Source organism: Delphinapterus leucas, chromosome 14 (assembly GCF_059928025.1).
Source record: "Delphinapterus leucas isolate spDelLeu-1000000601 "Yukka" chromosome 14, BTC_Dleu_Yukka2, whole genome shotgun sequence".
In the NCBI taxonomy this organism is placed as follows: Eukaryota; Metazoa; Chordata; class Mammalia; order Artiodactyla; family Monodontidae; genus Delphinapterus; species Delphinapterus leucas.
Window position 1 is genome coordinate 73,672,509 of NC_143142.1, and position 12,324 is coordinate 73,684,832.

A 12,324-nucleotide genomic window follows, 5' to 3' on the forward strand; every position below is an offset into this window, starting at 1 on the left:
TTTATCACATTTAATTCTCACTACAATCCCAAGAGACAGGGATAATAATTATTACCCTCCATTTGGTGGGTGAGGGAATCTGGTGTCTGAGGGGAGACGGCACTTTCCTAAACAGATAGAAAATGAACAAGTCAGTAATAGGAAACTCCCACTTTTCATTACTTAAAATTCCTGAGTGAGGTCTGCAATGCACAAAGTGAAACAGAACTTGAAACTTTAAAAAAATTGACGGGAGGGATGGGGGTTGTAGATACCGAGTCTATAGGATCTGGGCCAAATAAAGATGCTTTTAGATGACTACCAGATGATCCACGTCAAAATTAAAGCTGGGGGTTAGGAAGTAGAATAAAATCTGGACTAGCCGAATAATGTGGCTAAGCCCCCAGGTGTAAAAGGCAACAACAGTAAGTCATTTGCTGAAGAATATTCATCCATCTTTCCCCTTGATCACAGTTATCTTTGCAGAAAGATATCGGACATCACTGCAATCCATTAGGATATCAATTTCATTAGCGAAAGAGAACTGTCTACTTGAATGAAATAGGAGCAATACACAATTCCCAGGGGTTAGGCTGAGCTCTTTTTAAATAAGGGACGAGAGGGTGGCACACCAGGTAAATGTGTAATTACTCAGGGCAGCCACTGGGCGGCAGCCTAGACAAGAGGAGGATGGCTGACACAGCCAGGTGGTCAGAATAATTTGGCAGGTAGAGGTTACTGGAAACGTGGTGTCGGTCTATTTCACACTGAGTTTCAAAATTACACAGCTTTGGTAACAAAATGTTATAGAATCCACAGCCAAGCCAAAAGTCATCAATACCGATGCTTTGTTTGCTCTGCTGCCTCAGATTCCACTACTGTGAAATCGTTAATGTGTTAAATGTGCCTCCCATCTCTTGGCAACAGACTTGGCTTGGATAACAGTGCGTATTAAAAAGCTTGTTTTCTTCCCAGGAAGTAATAATGGGGCGCTTGGGTAACAAATTCTTGCATTAGAGAGTAGCTCAGGGTACTAACAATATTATGGGAGAAAGATTAAATATACCAAGTCCTTACTGACGGCAAAACTCATTTCACTTCATCTGGCCCTACCTAGCTCCCGGTGCTAGGTGCTCTGGCTCATGGTGTCAAGCTCTTTCTCTAGAGTCTTGACCAAGCCCACTGCCCCACCTGGGACATATTTCCTCAAGGGCCCTTCCTGGGTGATTTGCTGATACCTAAGTGTTCCTAAGGCTGCCAACCCTGTCCACAACCCGTTGTAAGTTCTGAAGACAAAATTGGAGGAGGGGAATTCAGGGAAAGGCATAAAATGGGCAGAGCTAAATGAGGGTCTAGGATAGGAAGCTGGCTTGGTCAGGAGGCCTCAGGGCTTTGGGAAAGGACACCTGTCTGTGTGGGATGGAGGGAAAAAAACAAAACAAAACAGAGGGAGCTAAAAGGAGGCTCGAGAGGGAAGCTAGGTTTATCTGCGGTGTATATTCTGGCCAAGTGTTGAGGGTAAAGGATAGAGAAGTCCCCTGTGACTATAAAGCTTTGGTTGTACTAAACTTTGAATGTGGAAAAAAAGTTTACTCAAGTTCTATTTCTTTCAGAGTTATCCAAGTCATCCCTAACATCCCAACACACACACACTCCTAACTCCTACCCACCCCACCCCCAGAAGGCTGTGCTCCCTGTGGCTGCAGCCCTTCATGCCTGGAGAGGCAGCTCCGGAGATCAAATCCTCCAACGGCACCTGGATGGTCCTTTCTCCCACAGAAACAGACAAGAATTCCAAATTAAGATTTTTTTCCTCTGGGCTGAAACCACTTGAGATCTCTTGAAAACATGGTTTCATTCTCTTTAAATATGTTTTAAAACTCGGAAAGCAGTTTTGTGTTTGATCTTTTCAGCAGCAGGTGCTGTGGGCCCGTTTGCTGAGGTCTGGGAACAACAGTAAGCACTGAGGTAAGAGGAAAAGTCTCTCCCCCTGGGTTAGGGAAGGCCGCAGCGCTCTGCTCCAGCTCGGGCAGGCACCTTACCTGGCTGCAATCTCTTCTGCAATGGGAAGGGAAAGAGCTCAGGAAGAAGAGGCTGAAATCTGGGTGATGGGACGGAGTTTGGCATTGACTCGGTTCCCCAGGCGAAGCAGAGTTGACTGCAGTTACCGGGGCTCTGAGCCTCAAGTGGTCTGAAACCTGGAACAGAGACCCGGGGGGGACTTCCGGCTCAAAGGGGAGGGCAAGTTGGAAAGAAACTTTATACTCAAATTTGGAAGAAAACCCAACATCCAATCAGTCACTTCAAATGAAAAAAAAAAAAAGATTAAACGGAGACTGCTGGACTGTACCTAAATGTTTTTCTGTGAATCCTGTTTAGCATGTGGTCTATTTAATTACACTAATTAGCTACACTGATTAATGCTTCTGTTTCTTTAAAAAAATTTTTGAAGGATAATTAAACAGAAAGGCGTAGTAATCACGCTCCCTCAGTTAAGCATACCTACAAGGCAGCCTACATCAGTGGTCCTCCCAGCACATCACTCAAGAACTCGTAAAAATGCACTTTCTCCGGAATCAGGAACTCTGGGGTTGCGCCCAGCAACCTGTCTTAACAAGCCCTCTAGGGGATCCTGAGGCCACTCAAGTTTGAGACCCAAAGGCCTACATGCCAGGCCACAGGTCACAGCCATAGCATCCGACGCCTCCCCAGTGGACACGCACTTTAACTGCAAGGGCTCAGGAGGACACATGAACTTGACATCAGGTCAACAAACCCAAACGTTAACAATGATAGGAAGCAACACAGCCTCACCTGTCCCTTCGCTTTTGCAAGGTGGTCTTTTGGAGTCTTTTTTCTCATCTGTGCGTGATACCGATGTTTCGAGTTCAGGACTCTTTTTAAGAAAGATCGAGTTCTTTCTGGCGTTTTCTTTCTCTTCCAGTCTCAGCCTCAGGGTGGCCACCCTGGACAGAATTTTCTTCTTTACTCCCTCAGCTACATGTCCACTCTCTGGGGTTTCTTGCTTCCCCTTGACCTCCTCTGACCCAGTCACTGCTGGAGGGGCCCTGGGGAGGCAGCCAGCTTGGGCCACCACAGGGAGGACCTTCTCCTCCCATGACATTTTCCCACGGCCAAGGGTGGAGCCCTGCTGGCAGGGGTCCTGCAGCATCTTAGGAACTTTCTCTGATGCACATTCTCTGGACATGAGTGTTGCTGCTGGGGAGCCAGATGTGCTTGTGGGTTTGGTTTCCCCAACTGGGGGCTCCTCTATTTTATGTTCCTCAATTCTGTGGCTTCTTGAAAAGCCTGTGATGCTTCCATCAAGAGATGAAGTAAAAAGCCCCCAAGTGAGACCACTAGAAGGGGGCACATGTTTCCCACACTCGCTCTCAATAGCTCCCCTTTCCTTTAAGTCAGAAAACGCACATTGATGGTTCCTGGGCTCCACTAAATCATTCTCAGGGAGCTCATGACTTTGACTTGTGGAGCCGTGAGTATCAACTCCAGAGGCGGGAGTCATTCTTGCAAGACCGCTAGAAAGAGGTAAAGTGGGAGAAACTAATTCTGCTTTGTTATTTTTACTTTGTTCAGACTCCGCTAAGCGCCTCTCACTGCCTTCTTGTATTTGGCTTCTGCCGCGTCCCGTTGGGGTCGTTTCCCCACCTTTGACAGGACCCGGGACAGGCAAAATGGCAGACTGTACGTCCCCCTTTGCTCCGTCATGTTGTCTTTGTCTCGCCCCCTCTCCCCCACTGTGCCCTTGGTCTCGGCTGATGGTGTTTTCTCTTGGAATGGCTTCCCCACTTTGCTGGGGGCACGGAACTTGCAAGATGGATGGTTGGACTTCTACTCTCTGGCCCAAGTTTCCATCATTCAATTTACTCTCCACTCTGATGGCCCCCAGTGTGGATTCAGAAGGCTCTGGTGTTTCCACCCTGGCCCACTCCACACTTGTTTCATCAGTGGGATCTACAGAGGACTCTAAGATTTTAGGGCAGGTCAGGAACTGTTTAAAGAAGGAAGGGCGATCCATCTTGAGTTGGCTTTCCTCTTGGTTTTGACTTACACTCTTAACGTTTTCCTTCCTTCCAGTTCTGGAAGCCTCTGATAGCAAGTCTGTGACACATAATTCTTTTTCATCTACAGGGTCCACGGAGGACTCCAGGAGTCTGGGTTGGCTCAAACACTGGGAGGAAAGACAACTCCAGTTTGCATGGCCAGCTAGGTCTTCACCTTTATGGATTTCTCTGTTATTAGCAATTGCTGAGCTGGACTCAGCCTGAGGACTACAGGCTGATGCTGTCTCAGAGGGGTCCAGTTCAGGCCCGGCAGCATCAGTCTTTAGAAGGTCAGATACAGCCCGGACCCTACCAGGGATGAGACCAGGTTCTGACTCCTTGCACTTAGAATCTGTCAGTTGTCTTGGTGGCCAGGTTTCTGAAATGGAAGCCTCTAGAGTGATAATCTTCACCTGTTTACCTGCTTCCCAATATCCTGGACCGCTCTCTTTAGGCTCCCCCAGAAGGGTATTAGAGGGAGACGGAACATTACTCAGAGCCTGGCTATCATCTTCCGTTATAGATTCAGCCACCATGGGCACATGAGTCCCCAAGCCTGAGCTCTGTTCCCTTCCCTCCCTGGAGTTGGCCGATGAGTGGTCCAAGAGTACCAGGTTTATTTCCCCTGGTACAGCAGACGTCATGGGCAAGCTTTCTTGGAAATTATCGTCAAGAGAACCCTGCTGGACCCTCTGTGTTGTCTCACTTCCTTTTTCTTGGAAATTCTCTTCAAGGCTCCTGATGTCTACTCTGCCCGTGGTCTGGCTCTTCTTTCCAGACTGGTTATCAATCTGAAGAGGGGAATTGCTACAGAAGTCCTCTCCCTCTGGGAGCTGAGGAACGTGGACGTGGATTCCTGGTCCACTGGGAGCCACGCACGCTAGCCCTTTTGAAGATGCAGTTGTAGAACCATTTAAAATATGACCCAACTGTGTGTTGGAAGGAAGTTGAGAAAAATTGTCATCTGGTGCCCGAGGTGAGCTCTCGTCAGGGCCACCTATATGGCTGTTCCCAGCAACTGAAACAGGGAGGTATTTGGGTGGGTGGCCTTTGGTGGCAATGGTACCAGTGGATGTGTCCCCACTCTCCCCAGTCACCTCAAAACACTCAAGATTAGCAATTAATGTTGTTGGCTTCTCCTGAGGAAACTTCGCTGTTGAACTATGACTGGCTGGTGTGTCTGCAGTGACCGGGGCACTGGAGCTAGAGCTCTCATCACCACCTTCTTTAGACCATTCCAAAGAGTCATTCTCAGAAGACAGAGGCTGTCTTCCCTCGAGCCCACCTGAGTGACTGGGGCTCAGCGCCCCCTGACCAGCCTTTACCATGGAGGCCAACATGGAGGTGGAACCCTCCACCTTGGAGAGATTTTCCCCAGTGGCACCTTTACTGGCTTTCTGTGAAATGTTCCAGATGAGAGCACTGATAAAAAGAGGGAACACTGCAGAGGTTCTCTCATTGCTGCTTCCGTATATAGACTGTGGAGGCTCAGAACCTTGTGTCTGAGAAAGAATATCCAGTGCCTTGTCATCAGAAGAACACAGATCAGATGCTTTGCTTTGACCTGCCAGCTCGAAGTCCACGGAGCAAATTTCTTGAGGCAAATATTTACCAGCTGGGGCTCCAACAGGAGAGCTCACAGTATCACACGCTTCTTGGTCACCTGCTTCAGGACGGCCTAGCACACACGCTGTTACTCTGTCTCTTGGCCCAGCACACGCAGTTTCCAAGGTGGGGACGGTATGTACAAATTCAGGGGAAGCAAGAGAGGGAGCCCGGGGCTCCCCGGGGTCAGCGTTGTTCTCCTGGGGGAGACGCGCCGACGGCTCACAGCGGGGCATATTTTCACTATTGGCTTCTGGGATGCTCAGCTCACACCCTAGGTCTCCCCAGGGACATCCAGGTGTGCTGTCTTCTCCATCTTGGTTTTCTTCGTGCCGTGGGCCTTGGGTACACCTTTCTACCTCCAGGTGTTGGGCCAATGATGCATTTTTCGTGTCGATCCCTCCTAAATTGGAGAAGGAATCTATTGTGGTCATAGTAAATGCAGACTCCTCCCCAGTAGGCTCTGAGAAAGCTGGCATTTGGCTGAGAGAGATTTGCTCCCTGACTGTTTCCTGAATTTGCACCTAGAAGATGAAAAGTGATATTAGTAGAACTGTTCCTGGGAGATCCCACAACAGGGCATAACTGCAATCCCAAGAGTGTTAATCCTTGATGACTATAATCTCAGACAATGAGAAGGAATGATTGAGATCTAAACACGAATCCCCAAACTCTAGCTATTAGAGACATCCTGAAGAAAAGTTTAAGCAACTGTATGTTCCAGGGGGTCCTTGGTCAAATTCCCCATTAAAAGCAAAAGGCCTCCTGACAATCATGTAATGATTTCTTGCCCATCTCGCAGGAAAAAAAAGATGGAATTACATGTTAAATTACATGTTAACTTCTTTGATCGTCACAAGAGCTTGTGAATCTTTTCAGAAGGAAATTTCACATAACCATAACAAAATATGCAGTGCTGGGCTTCCGTGGTGGCGCAGTGGTTGAGAGTCCGCCTGCCGATGCAGGGGACACGGGTTCGTGCCCCGGTCCGGGAAGATCCCACACGCCGTGGAGCGGCTGGGCCCGTGAGCCATGGCCGCTGAGCCTGCGCATCCCGAGCCTGTGCTCCCCAATGGGAGAGGCCACAACAGTGAGAGGCCCGTGTACCTCATAAAATATATATATATATGCAGTGCTTGTAAAGCAGCAATGAGCACACTTTGTCCCCTGAGTAGGCCATCTTGCTGGTTAATTACTAAAGAGGCATGTCTTTTGAACCCATCTCTAATGAAGTAATGGAGTTGTGATTGGCCTTCAGCACTGCCAATCATTTCTGTCCCAGGAAGGTTATAAAATCTTGAAGTGCCTCACCCACTTTAAGACAGATGCCCTGTGGCAGGCAAACCATATCCACAAGAAGTAGGGGGTTCAGGACTTCTAGGGTTTGGGGGAAGCGATATACAGACAGGGAAAGAGAAAGTGAGGAAAGGGGGAGGACAGAATAAATCTCACTTTTGGAGGAGTGAACCCGTCCTGGGACTATCTGACTGTCCTGCAACACTGGATGTTGTTCAAAGAAGTAAACTCAGTCTAAATTCTTGCCTCTTGAAACTTTTAGCTCATTGATTATTTCGAAACATATCAGAATTACGCCCAGCCAAGGAGAAGGGAATCGCTGATTTGGGGCAAGCACCTCCTTCTTTGCCCCCAGGACTCCTGCTTTGAAGCAGCCCCGTTCAAATGTGCGGGAATCGATGACTGGGCTTACAGAGGGGAGGAGAGTCTCTCCCCCAGCGCACAACAACGTAGAGCTGAAATACACGTAGCTCCAGGGTCCTGACGCTTATTCCCATCAATCACGTGTGAAAATCAGTCAATCCCTTTACACACCGTCAGTAGGAAACAGGACAACAGCGTACCACTCCTGTTTTCCACACTCCCCAAGGCTGCCTGCAGCCAATGATTCACCTCTCCTTTCCTCCTGCAAGGTACCCTGATGTTCATTTAACTCATTTGGTTGGCATAAAAGTGCTGAATAAGAAATTTAGTTTCCTGTGCTATAAATTCCGTGAGTGCTAGGACCATTTATCAATTCAAATATTTATTGAATACCTCCAACGTGCTAGAAAGTATCCCAGGTGATGGGATACAATACAGGCTAAATGCCCATCTGCAGGGAGCTCCCATTCTAGGCTGTTTAAGGCCCGGTACAGTGGTTGGCACCTAGCAGGGGCTCCATAAACACTTCTTGAAAGAATCAGTAAATGAATGAACACCACGCACGAGTCAGATCTACTCAGCTTCACCCATTAAACCTCTAAATCTGAAAGGGTTTGAGCTTTCATCTGCTTCTGTCTGTGGGACAACTCTCTTTTAAGAGGCTTCTAGCCACAAGCAGAAGCACTACTGGTTCACATCCTGTGTTTCTAAAGGAACTCTCTATATTTTTTTCCATCATATGAAAATGGAAGAGGGAAAAGAAATATCTGGTAAATAAGTTTTGTTTTTTTGTTTTTGTTTTTTTAAGTGTCCAGGACTTTAATGTGTTCATGGTTTCCCCTCTATACCTGAACATCTATAACGTGTAGAGAATGTTCTTTTCGTTTGCTAATTTGGGTTTTTTGTTTTGTTTTGTTTTGTTTTTTTGAGCTATAGCACAAATCTACTGAACTATTAAAAGCATAGAAAGCATAGGGCTTCCCTGGTGGCGCAGTGGTTGAGAGTCCGCCAGCCGATGCAGTAGACACGGGTTCGTGCCGCGGAGCGGCTGGGCCCGTGGGCCATGGCCACTGAGCCTGCGCATCCAGAGCCTGTGCATCCGGAGCCTGTGCTCCGCAACGGGAGAGGCCACAACAGTGAGAGGCCCGCATACCGCAAAAAAAAATCATAAAAGCATAGAAAGCATGGGTAGTAGCTTCCTGGTCATGATTTGAGAGGTGTAGGGAGATTATCTGATCAAAAACACCAGGACCCTCTCCTGAGCCTTCCTCCCTGCCTGAGCTTCCACTACCTATGTCAGCCCTTTAAGATCTTGTCATCATCACAACATCAGTGCCCAACATTTGAGGACTAGCTGCCATGTGTAGAATTCTCTGCCAGGCACTGGACAATTTTTTCCAAAGGGCTCCAGTCAAAAAGCCACTGTGTTACTAACTGGGACGTTACCCACCCATTATTGCTAACTAGCGTATCAGAGTTGTAGGCTGATACACCTGGAGAGGATGAAACACAGGAGAAGTAAGCTTTGATTAGGTGGTTTGGTCATTGGGATATATCATAACCATGGTGTATCATGCCTTGACTTACAGGAGAGTCCTGTTCCTACTAAGGTAGACTGATTCCTCCCCTCTCTACCTTTTAAACTAAAATCCTACTTTAAAATAGCCTGGTGAAGCTCCACACATAAAGAAATATGGTGAATCCTTGACTATGTAAAATTCATCCACTTGAGTATTTACTGAGCACCTACTACATACCAAGCTGTTCTAAGGACTGGAGAAGCATCAGTGAACACAGAAGACTGCTGGCCTTTTGGAAGTTAGGTTCAAGCAAGCAGCCATACAAATTGGTTCACTGCTGATGTGAAACCCCATAAAATGTGATTGTAACCAATGGACGTTCTCAAAGCAGAGCTTTTCACAGTCCAGTGCATACTTGCTGAGGCTCACAGCATTGGTTCCAAGGGCAGCCTCCTCGGAGGCCAACTCAGAGAAAGGGAAACCACAGGCTCACACCTTTCAAATGAGTCAGACCTTTCTTTCAGCGGGAGATCTCTTAGTTAAGTCATTATGAAAGAACTCCAGCAAACGATTCTCCTGCTGCTCAGCTATTCTCATCACGGAGTGAGTGGTGAGACTCAGGTGCTTTTGTTATGTCGGAAAATTATCCTTATTCAGGTGAGGGGGAGGAGAGTTTAGGGCTCTTGTCGGAAACCCATCGTGGTGTGTGGACTCAGGACTGGCCGCCTGGGCTTTAGCTTAATCACATATTGCATTCGTGACCCCATGTAACCTCTTTTTTTTTTTTTCTTTTTCTTTTTTTTTGCGGTACGCGGGCCTCTCAGTGTTGTGGCCTCTCCCATTGCGGAGCACAGGCTCCGGACGCGCAGGCTCAGAGGCCACGGCTCACGGGCCCAGCCTCTCCGCGGCATGTGGGATCCTCCTGGACCGGGGCACGAACCCGTGTCCCCTGCATCGGCAGGCGGACTCTCAACCACTGCGCCACCAGGGAAGCCCTCCATGTAACCCCTTTAGCCTCTCTGACCCTCCGTCTCTTCCTCTAAGGCTAACCACACGCATGTCAGCACTATCCTGTCGAGTGCCTGGCACTCGCTGACATTCGTTTCCCTTGTTCTGTGAGCCCCGCACTGCAGGGATCTTATCCATCAAGTGGAAGAGAAGGAATCAGTGGTGACCTTCCTTTTACTCCTGGAGCAGGACTGTTTGTTAAATTCCATCCATTTGGCCACTAGCACAACTTGTCAAGAACTGCTGTTTATCTTCCCCCACACACACACCTTGTCTCTTCAGCTGGATTATAAGCCATCTGAGAAGAGGGATCTTATCTCATACCACCTTCTATTGTTAGTCACTGAAATTAGTGTCATGCACTTCGTGGCATCCAGGACACTCCCTCTAATGATGAAGATAACCCTGCACATCATGGGGTGGGTGAAGAGACAACACACCTTCCATGGGATCCACGGGAGACACAATTAGGAGGCAGAATTTCTTGGAAAGGCTAACAGGTGGAAACAATGTGGTTGTAAAATCAGGCATGTTGGATAGAGGAGGGGTTGGAGACGGTTGTGCAAGCAGAGTTAAGTTTCAAGCTTCACGGTGCTTTCAAAACCAGGTTTGGAAGTGTTACTCTTTGGTCTACCCCTCCCGCTGCTGGTACTCATTCATGTTTATTCACTCAGTAATAGAGTCCTTACTTTGTGCTAAGGTTCTAAAAAAATTCAGCAAAGAATAACAAGTCCTGCCCTCAGAGCTAGTGAGGAAGCTGACAAAGAAGCAGTCATGGGCTTCCCTGGTGGCGCAGTGGTTGAGGGTCCGCCTGCCGATGCAGGGGACACGGGCTCATGCCCCGGTCCGGGAAGATCCCACATGCCGCGGAGCGGCTGCACCCGTGAGCCATGGCCGCTGAGCCTGCGCGTCCGGAGCCTGTGCTCCACAATGGGAGAGGCCACAGCAGTGAGAGGCCCGCGTACCGCAAAAAAAAAAGATCCCTGCAGTGCAAAAACCAGAGGGTGCTCTCTTAGGTATCAGTTCTTAGATAATTCTCGGACAGTCCAGTGCGGTCTCAGGAGACCTCTCTACTGATGAGAGCGCGCAGGTGTGGCAGACGTTGCTGATCCTCGACCCCCTCCTCCCTTGCCACCTCCAACTAGAGGAGGTTGGAAAACCACGTATGCTCCCAGCCTCCTGCATAGCCATTAGTCAGTTCTGGCTAATGATGTAAGGGGAATTCCACTAAGGAGCTTCCGGAGAAGCTTTGCTTTCCTTATATAGAAGGCACAGACACCGTAGGTACCTTGCCTACTCCCTTCCTTCTTCCTGTGACGAACTTGTGATGCCTGGTGCTGCAGCAATCAACTTGCAGTCACAAGGCAACCAGCACGAGAATGAAAAGCCCACTACGGCTGGTGGAGCAGAAAGGATGGACTTGGGAGCTGGTAGGTATCCTCAAGCCACTGGATCAACACCGAGGGCCTTCTACCCCTAGACTTCTTGTGAAGGGAACAACAAAAGTCCATATGTTTGAGGCTGCTGGTAGTTGGTTATTCTGTTAACAGCATCTAAAAGCTTTCCTACTGGATGCTAGAGGAAAGGATATGGCTGAAGGGTGAAGGAAAAGGCACATGAGATTCACCTGGAGCCCTTCGACAGGCAGGGATCAGCTTGAAGGGCAGTGTCACAAAGGGCACCGGGTGTGGCTCCTGGACAGGGTGCTGGGGAGCTGGTCAAAATGACAAGGGATCGATAGGGCCTGGGGCAAGGTGAACGTGAAGTAGAAGGTGGGCGGTGGGAGGATGGGGAAATGTGAAAAGATGGATCAAAGGAGAGGCCATGGTTCTAAAGGCCACATTCAACTGTCCAGAGCCAGGAGAGGTAAGCCCGTCAGCTCTTGGCTTCAGCTGGGCAGTCTTGCCATAGACTGCCATGTCCTCCCACTGCCCAGAGCCAGAAGAGGTAAGCCCGTCAGCTCCTGGCTTCAGCTGGGCAGTCTTGCCATAGACTGCCATGTCCTCCCACCGCCCAGAGCCAGGAGAGGTAAGCCCGTCAGCTCTTGGCTTCAGCTGGGCACCCTTGCCATAGACTGCCATGTCCTCCCGTGGGACAATTTAACTCCTGTTTCTTTTTAGATGTTCCTTATCTGGACTCGATGAAAATAGCACCATGTCCTTCGATGGTTATCTATACATCAGTCTCCCCCTGGGGTTCCAGGAATCTTTAAATGGAAGTTCCCCGACTCCCCAGCCAGCCTGGGCTGGCTGCAGCCTCGCCCACTGGCTAACCTTTCCTAAGTGTCTGCTGAGCCCTCACTACAGGGCACAGCGTCATTTGTCATTCGATAGAGCAAATCCATACCACCTGGGGCTGGGAAACTGAAAATAGCCTGGTCTCCAGCCAAAGAAAGCTTAAAGGCAAACTAGAACATTTCAAGAACTTGAGTTTATTTTTAGGAGTTGCTGGGATGCCCAGAAAGGAGCTTCACTGAAGGCTTTGAATGTTAA

At 48.7% G+C, this 12,324-nt stretch overlaps 1 protein-coding gene across 3 annotated transcripts in view; it reads right to left on the reverse strand.

The window, feature by feature from the left end:
- ALPK2 (alpha kinase 2) overlaps nt 1-12,324 on the reverse strand; it is a 159,792-nt gene that overhangs the window by 47,965 nt on the left and 99,503 nt on the right. For all 3 annotated transcript variants that reach the window (XM_022584377.2, XM_022584376.2, XM_022584378.3), the window contains exon 5: nt 2,794-6,169. In XM_022584377.2, the coding sequence (XP_022440085.2) occupies nt 2,794-6,169 (3,376 nt within the window). The remainder of the gene's footprint in view (nt 1-2,793; nt 6,170-12,324) is intronic.